General features: G+C 49.4%; 1 protein-coding gene across 1 annotated transcript in view; it reads left to right on the top strand.

Moving 5' to 3' along the window:
* Positions 1-727: 727 nt before the first annotated feature.
* Positions 728-16,937, top strand: part of LOC142376272 (epidermal growth factor receptor substrate 15-like 1) — a gene marked incomplete at its 3' end in the record, with an annotated part of 32,666 nt that continues 16,456 nt past the window's right edge. Inside the window, exons 1-3 of the mRNA XM_075459914.1 lie at positions 728-967; positions 1,618-1,775; positions 8,651-8,807. Coding sequence (XP_075316029.1) covers positions 728-967; positions 1,618-1,775; positions 8,651-8,807 — 555 coding nt within the window. The remainder of the gene's footprint in view (positions 968-1,617; positions 1,776-8,650; positions 8,808-16,937) is intronic.

Here is a 16,937-nt window from a genome sequence, read left to right as displayed (position 1 = left end):
GGGAATATGGTCCTCCAGCAGCTATGTCCACTGAATCAGCTGTCCTGGCACATGTCACAAACAAAGGGCTGAGATGTGTGTCCAGAAAAGCATTTTACAAGCACACATGGATGGGGCGGTTGGTGGCGTAGTGGGTTAAGCAGGCGCCCCATGTACAGAGGCTACAGTCCCTGCTGCAGCGGGCCCCGGTTCAAGTCCCACACCGAGCGGCCCAGTGCTGTGTGCCTTCCCCCTCTCTCTGCCCCCTGCTTCCTGTCTCTCTCCAACTGTCTATCCATTAAAGCCATAAAAAGCCCCCCCCCCCCCCAAAAAAAAAAAAAATCAAAAGAGCAGTAGCATGCAGTGTTGACACAAAACAGCACAGACTCATACTGGATTCATGCTTCCTGGCATTACTCTGCTCACAGTTCACACAAGTTCAGTTCCAGTTTAAGATTGATCAGATAAAAGCTTCTACAGGTGGAAGGAAGCTATTTAACTTTCATTATTTACATTCCAAGTGTGGGCTTAAAGCTGCTTTTCAGGTGGAGTCCTGAGGAGACCATAAACAACATCAGTGATAAACTGGTTGTTAGGTTGATAGGGTTGGTGCTACCTGATAATTGATGTTAGAACTGTTGTGTGGATGTTGGGATGTTTTTCCTTGTTTGAGACCAAAGTAGTTGTAGAAAGACAGTACATGAATCTGTTGATGGCATGCATTGACACAGGATGTCCCCCCCAGGCCATGCATTTGGTGTACCGAGCCCTGGAGAAGGAGCCTGTTCCTGCACTCCTCCCTTCTGCCCTCATTCCTCCGTCCAAGAGGAAGAAGAGTCTTTCCTCTGTGACGGGCCCTGTGCCTGCACTCCCAGCCAGCCCTCCACCCCCGAAGGACTCGCTGCGCTCCACCCCGTCCCACGGCAGCATGACCTCACTCAACAGCACCGGCAGCCTGTCCCCCAAACACACACTCAAGTCAGGACAGGTAATTCTCACTCAATCAATACTAGCATATGCTACACATCCTAATGAGTAAACACAAGAATATGATAGAACATTCACTGGAAAACATGGTTGAAAGAAAGCATTGTTGATATATATCATATCACATATCCCAGAAAAGAAGAACAGCAAAGGGAGCTTAAAAGTGACCCGTCACAGGAAAACAAGCTGTGTGGCACATGCTGTTTTAGGATAGAATTCCCATTAAGGTCATATTGAAATTGTGTTCTTGTGAACTTAAATTGGTCATACTGTGGGCTAAGTACACATTGAGCAGATGTTGGCGCATACATTAAACTAATGATTTCCTATTAATGCCAGCAGAGGAATGTCCTGAAATATTCTTTCTCTTGAGTATCTGACAGCTGCCTGTCCAGATCTGTGCGGAAGTTTTCAGACATCTCTAACAAAAGCGGTCCTGTGAATATTGTCACTATATATATGTAATAATTGTAGGATCTGGTCTCTGAAGCCAAGTGTCTGTTGCACTGGTTGAGGACAGGTATCATTCTTCTACCAGATGCTGATGCATCTTAACTGGTAAAAAGGGTCCGACCTGTTGTCTTTTCTGAACATTTGCATCAGTTTCATCGAGCTGGACTGTCAGTTAAGAATGAACTAACTGTGTGTCAGCATTCATTGAACTGGGTGGTACCGATGTGTGAACGCGGGCGCTATGACGACATCTTCCTGAAGACGGATGCTGATCTGGATGGCTTCGTCAGCGGGCTGGAAGTGAAGGACATCTTCATGCAGTCTGGACTTTCGCAGAACCTCCTTGCCCACATATGGTAGGGACTCAGCAAAGCTCTCACTCATGTTTCTTTAACATCATTTGCAAGTAATGTTGATGACCAAGATGCTTTGAAAATAAGATCTAAAACAAATGAGTGAAAAAGACGCTGTCCCAACAGATTCTGTCCCAACAGGTTCTGTCCCAACAGGTTCTGTTCCAACAGATTCTGTCCCAACATATTCTGTCCCAACAGATTCTGTCCCAACAGGTTCTGTCCCAACAGATTCTGTCCCAACGGGTTCTGTCCCAACAGGTTCTGTTCCAACAGATTCTGTCCCAACAGATTCTGTTCCAACAGATTCTATTCCAACATATTCTGTCCCAACAGATTCTGTTCCAACAGATTCTGTTCCAACAGATTCTGTCCCAACAGATTCTGTCCCAACAGGTTCTGTTCCAACAGATTCTGTTCCAACAGGTTCTGTTCCAACAGATTCTGTTCCAACAGGTTCTGTCCCAACATATTCTGTCCCAACAGATTCTGTCCCAACAGGTTCTGTCCCAACAGGTTCTGTTCCAACAGATTCTGTCCCAACAGGTTCTGTCCCAACAGATTCTGTCCCAACAGATTCTGTCCCAACAGATCCTGTCCCAACAGGTTCTGTTCCAACAGGTTCTGTTCCAACAGATTCTGTCCCAACAGATTCTGTCCCAACAGGTTCTGTCCCAACAGATTCTGTCCCAACAGATCCTGTCCCAACAGGTTCTGTTCCAACAGGTTCTGTTCCAACAGATTCTGTCCCAACAGGTTCTGTCCCAACAGATTCTGTCCCAACAGGTTCTGTTCCAACAGATTCCGTTCCAACAGGTTCTGTCCCAACAGATTCTGTCCCAACAGGTTCTGTTCCAACAGGTTCTGTTCCAACAGATTCTGTTCCAACAGGTTCTGTTCCAACAGGTTCTGTCCCAACATATTCTGTTCCAACAGGTTCTGTCCCAACAGATTCTGTTTCAACAGATTCTGTCCCAACAGATTCTGTTCCAACAGGTTCTGTCCCAACAGATTCTGTCCCAGCAGATTCTGTCCCAACAGGTTCTGTTCCAACATATTCTGTCCCAACAGATCCTGTCCCAACAGGTTCTGTTCCAACAGATTCTGTCCCAACAGGTTCTGTTCCAACAGGTTCTGTTCCAACAGGTTCTGTCCCAACAGGTTCTGTCCCAACAGGTTCTGTCCCAACAGATTCTGTCCCAACAGGTTCTGTTCCAACAGATTCTGTCCCAACAGATTCTGTTCCAACAGATTCTGTCCCAACAGGTTCTGTTCCAACATATTCTGTCCCAACAGATTCTGTCCCAACAGGTTCTGTTCCAACAGATTCTGTTCCAACAGATTCTGTCCCAACAGATTCTGTTCCAACAGGTTCTGTCCCAACAGGTTCTGTTCCAACAGATTCTGTCCCAACAGGTTCTGTTCCAACAGATTCTGTTCCAACAGATTCTGTCCCAACAGATTCTGTCCCAACAGGTTCTGTCCCAACAGGTTCTGTTCCAACAGATTCTGTTCCAACAGGTTCTGTCCCAACAGGTTCCGTTCCAACAGGTTCTGTTCCAACATATTCTGTCCCAACAGATCCTGTTCCAACAGGTTCTGTTCCAACATATTCTGTCCCAACAGATTCTGTTCCAACAGATTCTGTTCCAACAGGTTCTGTCCCAACAGGTTCTGTTCCAACAGATTCTGTCCCAACAGGTTCTGTCCCAACAGGTTCTGTTCCAACAGATTCTGTTCCAACAGGTTCTGTCCCAACAGGTTCCGTTCCAACAGGTTCTGTTCCAACATATTCTGTCCCAACAGGTTCTGTCCCAACAGGTTCTGTTCCAACAGGTTCTGTTCCAACAGGTTCTGTCCCAACATGTTCTGTCCCAACAGATTCTGTCCCAACAGGTTCTGTTCCAACAGATTCTGTTCCAACAGGTTCTGTTCCAACAGGTTCTGTTCCAACAGATTCTGTCCCAACAGATTCTGTCCCAACAGGTTCTGTTCCAACAGGTTCTGTCCCAACAGATTCTGTTCCAACAGATTCTGTCCCAACAGGTTCTGTCCCAACAGATCCTGTCCCAACAGGTTCTGTTCCAACAGGTTCTGTTCCAACAGATTCTGTCCCAACAGATTCTGTCCCAACAGGTTCTGTTCCAACATATTCTGTCCCAACAGATTCTGTCCCAACAGATTCTGTCTCAACAGATTCTGTCCCAACAGATTCTGTTCCAACATATTCTGTCCCAACAGATTCTGTCCCAACAGATTCTGTTCCAACATATTCTGTCCCAACAGATTCTGTCCCAACAGGTTCTGTTCCAACATATTCTGTCCCAACAGATTCTGTCCCAACAGATTCTGTTCCAACAGATTCTGTCCCAACAGATTCTGTTCCAACATATTCTGTCCCAACAGATTCTGTCCCAACAGGTTCTGTTCCAACATATTCTGTCCCAACAGATTCTGTCCCAACAGATTCTGTTCCAACATATTCTGTCCCAACATGTTCTGTCCCAACAGATTCTGTCCCAACAGATTCTGTCCCAACAGATTCTGTTCCAACATATTCTGTCCCAACATATTCTGTCCCAACAGATTCTGTCCCAACAGGTTCTGTTCCAACATATTCTGTCCCAACAGATTCTGTTCCAACAGATTCTGTCCCTACAGGTTCTGTTCCAACAGATTCTGTCCCTACAGGTTCTGTCCCAACAGATTCTGTCCCAACAGATTCTGTTCCAACATATTCTGTCCCAACAGATTCTGTCCCAACAGATTCTGTTCCAACATATTCTGTCCCAACAGGTTCTGTTCCAACAGATTCTGTCCCTACAGGTTCTGTCCCAACAGATTCTGTCCCAACAGATTCTGTTCCAACATATTCTGTCCCAACAGATTCTGTCCCAACAGGTTCTGTCCCAACAGGTTCTGTTCCAACAGGTTCTGTCCCAAAAGGTTCTGTCCCAAAAGGTTCTGTCCCAACAGGTTCTGTTCCAACAGACTCCGTTCCAACAGGTTCTGTCCCAACAGATTCTGTCCCAACAGGTTCTGTTCCAACAGATTCCGTTCCAACAGGTTCTGTTCCAACAGATTCTGTCCCAACAGGTTCTGTTCCAACAGATTATGTCCCAACAGATTCTGTCCCAACAGGTTCTGTTCCAACAGATTCCGTTCCAACAGGTTCTGTCCCAACAGGTTCTGTCCCAACAGATTCCGTTCCAACAGGTTCTGTCCCAACAGATTCTGTTCCAACAGGTTCTGTTCCAACAGATTCCGTTCCAACAGGTTCTGTCCCAACAGATTCTGTTTCAACAGGTTCTGTTCCAACAGATTCTGTCCCAACAGGTTCTGTTCCAACAGATTCCGTTCCAACAGATTCTGTCCCAACAGGTTCTGTTCCAACAGATCCTGTCCCAACAGGTTCTGTTCCAACAGGTTCTGTTCCAACAGATTCTGTCCCAACAGGTTCTGTTCCAACATATTCTGTCCCAACAGGTTCTGTCCCAACAGGTTCCGTTCCAACAGGTTCTGTCCCAACAGGTTCCGTTCCAACAGGTTCTGTTCCAACATATTCTGTCCCAACAGATTCTGTCCCAACAGGTTCTGTTCCAACAGATTCTGTTCCAACAGGTTCTGTCCCAACAGGTTCTGTTCCAACAGATTCTGTTCCAACAGGTTCTGTTCCAACAGATTCTGTCCCAACAGGTTCTGTTCCAACAGATTCTGTTCCAACAGATTCTGTCCCAACAGGTTCTGTCCCAACAGGTTCTGTTCCAACAGATTCTGTCCCAACAGGTTCTGTCCCAACAGGTTCTGTTCCAACAGGTTCTGTTCCAACAGATTCCGTTCCAACAGGTTCTGTCCCAACAGGTTCTGTTCCAACAGATTCCGTTCCAACAGGTTCTGTCCCAACAGATTCTGTTCCAACAGGTTCTGTTCCAACAGATTCCGTTCCAACAGGTTCTGTCCCAACAGATTCTGTTTCAACAGGTTCTGTTCCAACATATTCTGTCCCAACAGGTTCTGTTCCAACAGATTCCGTTCCAACAGATTCTGTCCCAACAGGTTCTGTTCCAACAGGTTCTGTTCCAACAGATTCCGTTCCAACAGATTCTGTCCCAACAGGTTCTGTTCCAACAGATCCTGTCCCAACAGGTTCTGTTCCAACAGGTTCTGTTCCAACAGATTCTGTCCCAACAGGTTCTGTTCCAACATATTCTGTCCCAACAGGTTCTGTCCCAACAGGTTCTGTTCCAACAGATTCTGTCCCAATAGGTTCTGTCCCAACAGGTTCCGTTCCAACAGGTTCTGTTCCAACATATTCTGTCCCAACAGGTTCCGTTCCAACAGGTTCCGTTCCAACAGATTCTGTCCCAACAGGTTCTGTTCCAACAGATTCCGTTTCAACAGGTTCTGTTCCAACAGATTCTGTCCCAACAGGTTCTGTCCCAACAGATTCTGTTTCAACAGGTTCTGTTCCAACAGATTCTGTCCCAACAGGTTCTGTTCCAACAGATTCTGTCCCAACAGGTTCCGTTCCAACAGGTTCTGTTCCAACATATTCTGTCCCAACAGATTCTGTCCCAACAGGTTCTGTTCCAACAGATTCTGTTCCAACAGGTTCTGTCCCAACAGGTTCTGTCCCAACAGGTTCCGTTCCAACAGGTTCCGTTCCAACAGGTTCCGTTCCAACAGGTTCCGTCCCAACAGGTTCTGTCCCAACAGGTTCTGTTCCAACAGATTCTGTCCCAACAGGTTCCGTTCCAACAGGTTCCGTTCCAACAGATTCTCTCCCAACAGATTCTGTCCCAACAGGTTCTGTTCCAACAGGTTCCGTCCCAACAGGTTCTGTTCCAACAGATTCTGTTCCAACAGATTCTGTCCCAACAGGTTCTGTCCCAACAGATTCTGTTCCAACAGATTCTGTTCCAACAGGTTCTGTCCCAACAGGTTCTGTTCCAACATATTCTGTCCCAACAGATCCTGTTCCAACAGGTTCTGTCCCAACAGGTTCTGTTCCAACATATTCTGTCCCAACAGATTCTGTCCCAACAGGTTCTGTTCCAACAGATTCTGTTCCAACAGGTTCTGTCCCAACAGGTTCTGTTCCAACATATTCTGTCCCAACATATTCTGTCCCAACAGGTTCTGTCCCAACAGGTTCTGTTCCAACAGATTCTGTTCCAACAGGTTCTGTCCCAACAGATTCTGTCCCAACAGATTCTGTTCCAAAAGGTTCTGTTCCAACATATTCTGTTCCAACAGATTCTGTCCCAACAGGTTCTGTTCCAACAGGTTCTGTCCCAACAGATTCTGTTCCAACAGATTCTGTTCCAACAGGTTCTGTCCCAACAGATTCTGTCCCAACAGGTTCTGTTCCAACAGATTCTGTTCCAACAGGTTCTGTTCCAACAGGTTCTGTCCCAACAGATTCTGTTCCAACAGATTCTGTCCCAACAGATTCTGTTCCAACAGGTTCTGTTCCAACAGATTCTGTCCCAACAGGTTCTGTTCCAACAGATTCCGTTCCAACAGGTTCTGTCCCAACAGATCCTGTTCCAACAGATTCTGTTCCAACAGATTCTGTCCCAACAGGTTCTGTCCCAACAGATTCTGTCCCAACAGATTCTGTTCCAAAAGGTTCTGTTCCAACATATTCTGTCCCAACAGATTCTGTCCCAACAGGTTCTGTTCCAACAGGTTCTGTCCCAACAGATTCTGTTCCAACAGATTCTGTTCCAACAGGTTCTGTCCCAACAGATTCTGTCCCAACAGGTTCTGTTCCAACAGATTCTGTTCCAACAGGTTCTGTTCCAACAGGTTCTGTCCCAACAGATTCTGTTCCAACAGATTCTGTCCCAACAGATTCTGTTCCAACAGGTTCTGTCCCAACAGATTCTGTTCCAACATATACTGTCCCAACAGATTCTGTCCCAACAGATTCTGTCCCAACAGTTTCTATTCCAACATATTCTGTCCCAACAGATTCTGTTCCAACAGGTTCTGTTCCAACAGGTTCTGTCCCAACAGATTCTGTCCCACCAGGTTCTGTTCCAACAGGTTCTGTTCCAACATATTCTGTCCCAACAGATTCTGTCCCAACAGGTTCTGTTCCAACAGATTCTGTCCCAACAGGTTCTGTTCCAACATATACTGTCCCAACAGATTCTGTCCCAACAGATTCTGTTCCAACAGTTTCTATTCCAACATATTCTGTCCCAACAGATTCTGTTCCAACAGGTTCTGTTCCAACAGGTTCTGTCCCAACAGATTCTGTCTCACCAGGTTCTGTTCCAACAGGTTCTGTTCCAACAGATTCTGTTCCAACAGGTTCTGTCCCAACAGGTTCTGTTCCAACAGATTCTGTTCCAACAGATTCCGTTCCAACAGGTTCTGTCCCAACAGATCCTGTTCCAACAGATTCTGTCCCAACAGATTCTGTCCCAACAGGTTCTGTTCCAACAGATTCTGTCCCACCAGGTTCTGTTCCAACATATACTGTCCCAACAGATTCTGTCCCAACAGATTCTGTCCCAACAGTTTCTATTCCAACATATTCTGTCCCAACAGATTCTGTTCCAACAGGTTCTGTTCCAACAGGTTCTGTCCCAACAGATTCTGTCCCACCAGGTTCTGTTCCAACAGGTTCTGTTCCAACAGATTCTGTCCCACCAGGTTCTGTTCCAACAGGTTCTCTTCCAACAGATTCTGTCCCACCAGGTTCTGTCCCACCAGGTTCTGTCCCACCAGGTTCTGTTCCAACAGATTCTGTCCCAACAGGTTCTGTTCCAATAGGTTCTGCAGCAGCAGCATGGCTGACTTGTTTCATTCAATCAATCAGTCTGAAATGAACGTGTCTCTGTTGGCTGTGGTCTTCTGCCCTGCAGGGCTTTGGCAGACACAAGGCAGGTAGGCAAACTGAGCAGGGAGCAGTTTGCCCTCGCCATGCATCTCATCCAGCAAAAAGTGAGCAAGGGCATCGACCCTCCTCAAGCCCTGACTGCTGACATGATCCCCCCCTCTGAAAGAGGCACTCCTGTACCAGTAGGTTCCACAGACACAACACTAAACATTTGGGAGAGTTGGCTGAGAAATCATTATCATGTGATTGACTAATACTGCAGTAGTTTCTTATGGGGTATGCACCTACGTCACTGTTCTATCAAACCATACCCGGAGAGCTTGGATTGATTGGCCAAGCCTTCCGCTCCCACACATTGCACTGGGAGTACGACAAATTGATATTATCTTGATATTGTCCATTGGTCTTAACTTGAATCTTAGTGACATCCAAAGGATCTGTGGAACACAGACATGAACATCCTGCCAGAGGTCAGGTTTCCTGATGTTTATATGTACCTCATCTGGATGCTGTGAAAGTTCCCAAAAGCTCACAAAGTCTCAAAGCATACAGTAGTCTGGATGTCTAGTTGTACTTCAAAAAGGGATTTGTACGTTGAATTATGGCGCCAAAGTCTGAAATCAACATTGGGGTTGCAAACAGACAGGTTTGTGCGATCATCTTTTATTTTATTTCAATTTTTGTACTGAAAAGTATTGAAATTGCAATATGAAATGATGGTGTAGAATCCACCATGCAGCCCATGTTACATATGGGCACAGTGGGGAGACAGTTCAACTTTTTCCTACTTTATGGTGGTCTCATGAGCTTTCACCAGTTTGCATTTTGATTTATAGCCCTGGGAAAACATTCGACCTGTGAACCAGGTAACCACGGTTACAAAGGTTTGAGCATCCATCAAAACAACAGCATCAAACTTTTTTTCAACATATTCCCCACATAACTTTTAATGTTTTGTCACTTTTGTCACCTGCAGAACAGACCTGTTATTGTTCATCTAAGGCTGTCTCCTGCTTTGTAGAATTCTGTAGAAAGAAAACTTGTGTTTTCCAGACAGTTAAACAGTTGGCAGTCAGTGGGCTTGCTGTCAGTGGGTGGAACTTGAGTACAGTCACATATCTGATGATCATCTATTGACCAAAAGAAAAACTAACAAAAAGTCTTTGAGAAAAAATGATGGAATCATTCCACTTTCAGGATGTTCATTCGGCTATGATATAGTCTGTAAAAGATTTGACACAAAACAATTTCATTTAAAAGCTGAATGCTCTGACCTTTTAAACATTTAAAAAAGGACAATAATTTCAATCATTTTTACATTTTTTCTTTCTCAGATGAAGTAGAGGAGAAAATCTCCCTGGTACTTTACCTGCCATCTCCTCTGGTCCTTTACCTGTCATCTCCTCTGGTCCTTTCCCTGCCATCTCCCTGGTCCTTTACCTGCCATCTCCCTGGTCCTTTACCTGCCATCTCCCTGGTCCTTTACATGCCATCTCCCTGGTCCTTTACCTGCCATCTCCTCTGGTCCTTTACCTGCCATCTCCCTGGTCCTTTACATGCCATCTCCCTGGTCCTTTACCTGCCATCTCCTCTGGTCCTTTACCTGCCATCTCCCTGGTCCTTTACCTGCCATCTGCTCTGGTCCTTTACCTGCCATCTGCTCTGGTCTTTTACCTGCCATCTCCCTGGTCCGTTACCCGCCATCTCCTCTGGTCCTTTCCCTCCCATCTCCTCTGGTCCTTTCCCTGCCATCTCCTCTGGTCTTTTACCTGCCATCTCCTCTGGTCCTTTCCTTGCCATCTCCCCGGTCCTTTACCTGCCATCTCCTCTGGTCCTTTACCTGCCATCTCCTCTGGTCCTTTACCTGCCATCTCCTCTGGTCCTTTACATGCCATCTCCCTGGTCCTTTACATGCCATCTCCCTGGTCCTTTACCTGCCATCTCCTCTGGTCCTTTCCCTGCCATTTCCCTGGTCTTTTACCTGCCATCTCCTCTGGTCCTTTCCCTGCCATCTCCCTGGTCCTTTACCTGCCATCTCCCTGGTCCTTTACCTGCCATCTCCCTGGTCCTTTACATGCCATCTCCCTGGTCCTTTACCTGCCATCTCCTCTGGTCCTTTACCTGCCATCTCCTCTGGTCCTTTACCTGCCATCTCCCTGGTCCTTTACATGCCATCTCCCTGGTCCTTTACCTGCCATCTCCTCTGGTCCTTTACCTGCCATCTCCTCTGGTCCTTTACCTGCCATCTCCTCTGGTCCTTTACCTGCCATCTCCCTGGTCCTTTACCTGCCATCTCCTCTGGTCCTTTACCTGCCATCTGCTCTGGTCCTTTACCTGCCATCTCCCTGGTCCGTTACCCGCCATCTCCTCTGGTCCTTTCCCTCCCATCTCCTCTGGTCCTTTCCCTGCCATCTCCTCTGGTCTTTTACCTGCCATCTCCTCTGGTCCTTTCCCTGCCATCTCCCCGGTCCTTTACCTGCCATCTCCTCTGGTCCTTTACCTGCCATCTCCTCTGGTCCTTTACCTGCCATCTCCCTGGTTCTTTACATGCCATCTCCCTGGTCCTTTACATGCCATCTCCCTGGTCCTTTACCTGCCATCTCCTCTGGTCCTTTCCCTGCCATTTCCCTGGTCCTTTACATGCCATCTCCTCTGGTCCTTTACCTGCCATCTCCCTGGTCCTTTACCTGCCATCTCCTCTGGTCCTTTACCTGCCATCTCCCTGGTCCTTTACCTGCCATCTCCTCTGGTCCTTTACCTGCCATCTCCCTGGTACTTTACCTGCCATCTCCTCTGGTCCTTTACCTGTCATCTCCTCTGGTCCTTTCCCTGCCATCTCCCTGGTCCTTTACCTGCAATCTCCTCTGGTCCTTTACCTGCCATCTCCCTGGTCCTTTACATGCCATCTCCCTGGTCCTTTACCTGCCATCTCCTCTGGTCCTTTACCTGCCATCTCCTCTGGTCCTTTACCTGCCATCTCCCTGGTCCTTTACCTGCCATCTCCTCTGGTCCTTTACCTGCCATCTGCTCTGGTCCTTTACCTGCCATCTCCCTGGTCCGTTACCCGCCATCTCCTCTGGTCCTTTCCCTCCCATCTCCTCTGGTCCTTTCCCTGCCATCTCCTCTGGTCTTTTACCTGCCATTTCCCTGGTCCTTTACATGCCATCTCCTCTGGTCCTTTACCTGCCATCTCCCTGGTCCTTTACCTGCCATCTCCTCTGGTCCTTTACCTGCCATCTCCCTGGTCCTTTACCTGCCATCTGCTCTGGTCCTTTACCTGCCATCTCCCTGGTCCGTTACCCGCCATCTCCTCTGGTCCTTTCCCTCCCATCTCCTCTGGTCCTTTCCCTGCCATCTCCTCTGGTCTTTTACCTGCCATCTCCTCTGGTCCTTTCCTTGCCATCTCCCCGGTCCTTTACCTGCCATCTCCTCTGGTCCTTTACCTGCCATCTCCTCTGGTCCTTTACCTGCCATCTCCCTGGTCCTTTACATGCCATCTCCCTGGTCCTTTACATGCCATCTCCCTGGTCCTTTACCTGCCATCTCCTCTGGTCCTTTCCCTGCCATTTCCCTGGTCTTTTACCTGCCATCTCCTCTGGTCCTTTCCCTGCCATCTCCCTGGTCCTTTACCTGCCATCTCCCTGGTCCTTTACCTGCCATCTCCCTGGTCCTTTACATGCCATCTCCCTGGTCCTTTACCTGCCATCTCCTCTGGTCCTTTACCTGCCATCTCCTCTGGTCCTTTACCTGCCATCTCCCTGGTCCTTTACATGCCATCTCCCTGGTCCTTTACCTGCCATCTCCTCTGGTCCTTTACCTGCCATCTCCTCTGGTCCTTTACCTGCCATCTCCTCTGGTCCTTTACCTGCCATCTCCCTGGTCCTTTACCTGCCATCTCCTCTGGTCCTTTACCTGCCATCTGCTCTGGTCCTTTACCTGCCATCTCCCTGGTCCGTTACCCGCCATCTCCTCTGGTCCTTTCCCTCCCATCTCCTCTGGTCCTTTCCCTGCCATCTCCTCTGGTCTTTTACCTGCCATCTCCTCTGGTCCTTTCCCTGCCATCTCCCCGGTCCTTTACCTGCCATCTCCTCTGGTCCTTTACCTGCCATCTCCTCTGGTCCTTTACCTGCCATCTCCCTGGTTCTTTACATGCCATCTCCCTGGTCCTTTACATGCCATCTCCCTGGTCCTTTACCTGCCATCTCCTCTGGTCCTTTCCCTGCCATTTCCCTGGTCCTTTACATGCCATCTCCTCTGGTCCTTTACCTGCCATCTCCCTGGTCCTTTACCTGCCATCTCCTCTGGTCCTTTACCTGCCATCTCCCTGGTCCTTTACCTGCCATCTCCTCTGGTCCTTTACCTGCCATCTCCCTGGTACTTTACCTGCCATCTCCTCTGGTCCTTTACCTGTCATATCCTCTGGTCCTTTCCCTGCCATCTCCCTGGTCCTTTACCTGCCATCTCCTCTGGTCCTTTACCTGCCATCTCCCTGGTCCTTTACATGCCATCTCCCTGGTCCTTTACCTGCCATCTCCTCTGGTCCTTTACCTGCCATCTCCTCTGGTCCTTTACCTGCCATCTCCCTGGTCCTTTACCTGCCATCTCCTCTGGTCCTTTACCTGCCATCTGCTCTGGTCCTTTACCTGCCATCTCCCTGGTCCGTTACCCGCCATCTCCTCTGGTCCTTTCCCTCCCATCTCCTCTGGTCCTTTCCCTGCCATCTCCTCTGGTCTTTTACCTGCCATTTCCCTGGTCCTTTACATGCCATCTCCTCTGGTCCTTTACCTGCCATCTCCCTGGTCCTTTACCTGCCATCTCCTCTGGTCCTTTACCTGCCATCTCCCTGGTCCTTTACCTGCCATCTCCTCTGGTCCTTTCCCTGCCACCTCCTCTGGTCCTTTACCTGCCATCTCCCTGGTCCTTTACATGCCATCTCCCTGGTCCTTTCCCTGCCATCTCCTCTGGTCCTTTACCTGCCATCTCCTCTGGTCCTTTACCTGCCATCTCCCTGGTCCTTTACCTGCCATCTGCTCTGGTCCTTTACCTGCCATCTGCTCTGGTCCTTTACCTGCCATCTCCCTGGTCCGTTACCCGCCATCTCCTCTGGTCCTTTCCCTCCCATCTCCTCTGGTCCTTTCCCTGCCATCTCCTCTGGTCTTTTACCTGCCATCTCCTCTGGTCCTTTCCTTGCCATCTCCCCGGTCCTTTACCTGCCATCTCCTCTGGTCCTTTACCTGCCATCTCCTCTGGTCCTTTACCTGCCATCTCCCTGGTCCTTTACATGCCATCTCCCTGGTCCTTTACATGCCATCTCCCTGGTCCTTTACCTGCCATCTCCTCTGGTCCTTTCCCTGCCATTTCCCTGGTCTTTTACCTGCCATCTCCTCTGGTCCTTTCCCTGCCATCTCCCTGGTCCTTTACCTGCCATCTCCTCTGGTCCTTTACCTGCCATCTGCTCTGGTCCTTTACCTGCCATCTCCCTGGTCCGTTACCCGCCATCTCCTCTGGTCCTTTCCCTCCCATCTCCTCTGGTCCTTTCCCTGCCATCTCCTCTGGTCCTTTACCTGCCATCTCCCTGGTCCTTTACATGCCATCTCCCTGGTCCTTTACCTGCCATCTCCTCTGGTCCTTTACCTGCCATCTCCTCTGGTCCTTTCCCTGCCATTTCCCTGATCTTTTACCTGCCATCTCCTCTGGTCCTTTCCCTGCCATCTCCCTGGTCCTTTACCTGCCATCTCCCTGGTCCTTTACCTGCCATCTCCCTGGTCCTTTACATGCCATCTCCCTGGTCCTTTACCTGCCATCTCCCTGGTCCTTTACATGCCATCTCCCTGGTCCTTTACCTGCCATCTCCTCTGGTCCTTTACCTGCCATCTCCTCTGGTCCTTTACCTGCCATCTCCTCTGGTCCTTTACCTGCCATCTCCCTGGTCCTTTACCTGCCATCTCCTCTGGTCCTTTACCTGCCATCTGCTCTGGTCCTTTACCTGCCATCTCCCTGGTCCGTTACCCGCCATCTCCTCTGGTCCTTTCCCTCCCATCTCCTCTGGTCCTTTCCCTGCCATCTCCTCTGGTCTTTTACCTGCCATCTCCTCTGGTCCTTTCCCTGCCATCTCCCCGGTCCTTTACCTGCCATCTCCTCTGGTCCTTTACCTGCCATCTCCTCTGGTCCTTTACCTGCCATCTCCCTGGTCCTTTACATGCCATCTCCCTGGTCCTTTACATGCCATCTCCCTGGTCCTTTACCTGCCATCTCCTCTGGTCCTTTCCCTGCCATTTCCCTGGTCCTTTACATGCCATCTCCTCTGGTCCTTTACCTGCCATCTCCCTGGTCCTTTACCTGCCATCTCCTCTGGTCCTTTACCTGCCATCTCCCTGGTCCTTTACCTGCCATCTCCTCTGGTCCTTTACCTGCCATCTCCCTGGTACTTTACCTGCCATCTCCTCTGGTCCTTTACCTGTCATCTCCTCTGGTCTTTTCCCTGCCATCTCCCTGGTCCTTTACCTGCCATCTCCCTGTTCCTTTACCTGCCATCTCCTCTGGTCCTTTACCTGCCATCTCCCTGGTCCTTTACATGCCATCTCCCTGGTCCTTTACCTCCCATCTCCTCTGGTCCTTTACCTGCCATCTCCTCTGGTCCTTTACCTGCCATCTCCTCTGGTCCTTTACCTGCCATCTCCCTGGTCCTTTACCTGCCATCTCCTCTGGTCCTTTACCTGCCATCTGCTCTGGTCCTTTACCTGCCATCTCCCTGGTCCGTTACCCGCCATCTCCTCTGGTCCTTTCTCTCCCATCTCCTCTGGTCCTTTCCCTGCCATCTCCTCTGGTCTTTTACCTGCCATTTCCCTGGTCCTTTACATGCCATCTCCTCTGGTCCTTTACATGCCATCTCCCTGGTCCTTTACCTGCCATCTCCTCTGGTCCTTTCCCTGCCATTTCCCTGGTCCTTTACATGCCATCTCCCTGGTCCTTTACCTGCCATCTCCTCTGGTCCTTTACCTGCCATCTCCTCTGGTCCTTTACCTGCCATCTCCCTGGTCCTTTACCTGCCATCTCCTCTGGTCCTTTCCCTGCCATCTCCTCTGGTCGTTTACCTGCCATCTCCTCTGGTCCTTTACCTGTCATCTCCTCTGGTCCTTTCCCTGCCATCTCCCTGGTCCTTTACCTGCCAATTCCCTGGTCCTTTACCTGCCATCTCCCTGGTCCTTTACATGCCATCTCCCTGGTCCTTTACCTGCCATATCCTCTGGTCCTTTACCTGCCATCTCCCTGGTCCTTTACATGCCATCTCCCTGGTCCTTTACCTGCCTTCTCCTCTGGTCCTTTACCTGCCATCTCCTCTGGTCCTTTACCTGCCATCTCCCTGGTCCTTTACCTGCCATCTCCTCTGGTCCTTTACCTGCCATCTGCTCTGGTCCTTTACCTGCCATCTCCCTGGTCCGTTACCCGCCATCTCCTCTGGTCCTTTCCCTGCCATCTCCTCTGGTCTTTTACCTGCCATCTCCTCTGGTCCTTTCCCTGCCATCTCCCCGGTCCTTTACCTGCCATCTCCTCTGGTCCTTTACCTGCCATCTCCTCTGGTCCTTTACCTGCCATCTCCCTGGTCCTTTACATGCCATCTCCCTGGTCCTTTACCTGCCATCTTCCTGGTCCTTTACCTGCCATCTCCTCTGGTCCTTTCCCTGCCATTTCCCTGGTCCTTTACATGCCATCTCCCTGGTCCTTTACCTGCCATCTCCTCTGGTCCTTTACCTGCCATCTCCTCTGGTCCTTTACCTGCCATCTCCCTGGTCCTTTACTTGCCATCTCCTCTGGTCCTTTCCCTGCCATCTCCTTGGTCCTTTACCTGCCTTCTCCTCTGGTCCTTTACCTGCCATCTCCTCTAGTCCTTTACCTGCCATCTCCCTGGTCCTTTACCTGCCATCTCCTCTGGTCCTTTCCCTGCCATCTCCCTGGTCCTTTACCTGCCATCTCCTCTGGTCCGTTACCCGCCATTTCCCTGGTACTTTACCTGCCATCTCCCTGGTCCTTTACCTGCCATCTCCTCTGGTCCTTTCCCTGCCATCTCCTTGGTCCTTTACCTGCCATACCTCTGGTCCTTTACCTGCCATACCTCTGGTCCTTTACCTGCCATCTCCCTGGTCCTTTACATGCCATCTCCCTGGTCCTTTACATGCCATCTCCCTGGTCCTTTACATGCCATCTCCCTGGTCCTTTACCTGCCATCTCCTCTGGTCCTTTCCCTGCCATTTCCCTGGTCCTTTACATGCCATCTCACTGTTCCTTTACCTGCCATCTCCTCTGGTCCTTTA

This window comes from Odontesthes bonariensis, unplaced genomic scaffold (genome assembly GCF_027942865.1).
Source record: "Odontesthes bonariensis isolate fOdoBon6 unplaced genomic scaffold, fOdoBon6.hap1 scaffold_229, whole genome shotgun sequence".
Taxonomy (NCBI): Eukaryota; Metazoa; Chordata; class Actinopteri; order Atheriniformes; family Atherinopsidae; genus Odontesthes; species Odontesthes bonariensis.
This window is presented reverse-complemented; position numbering and strand designations above follow the sequence as displayed.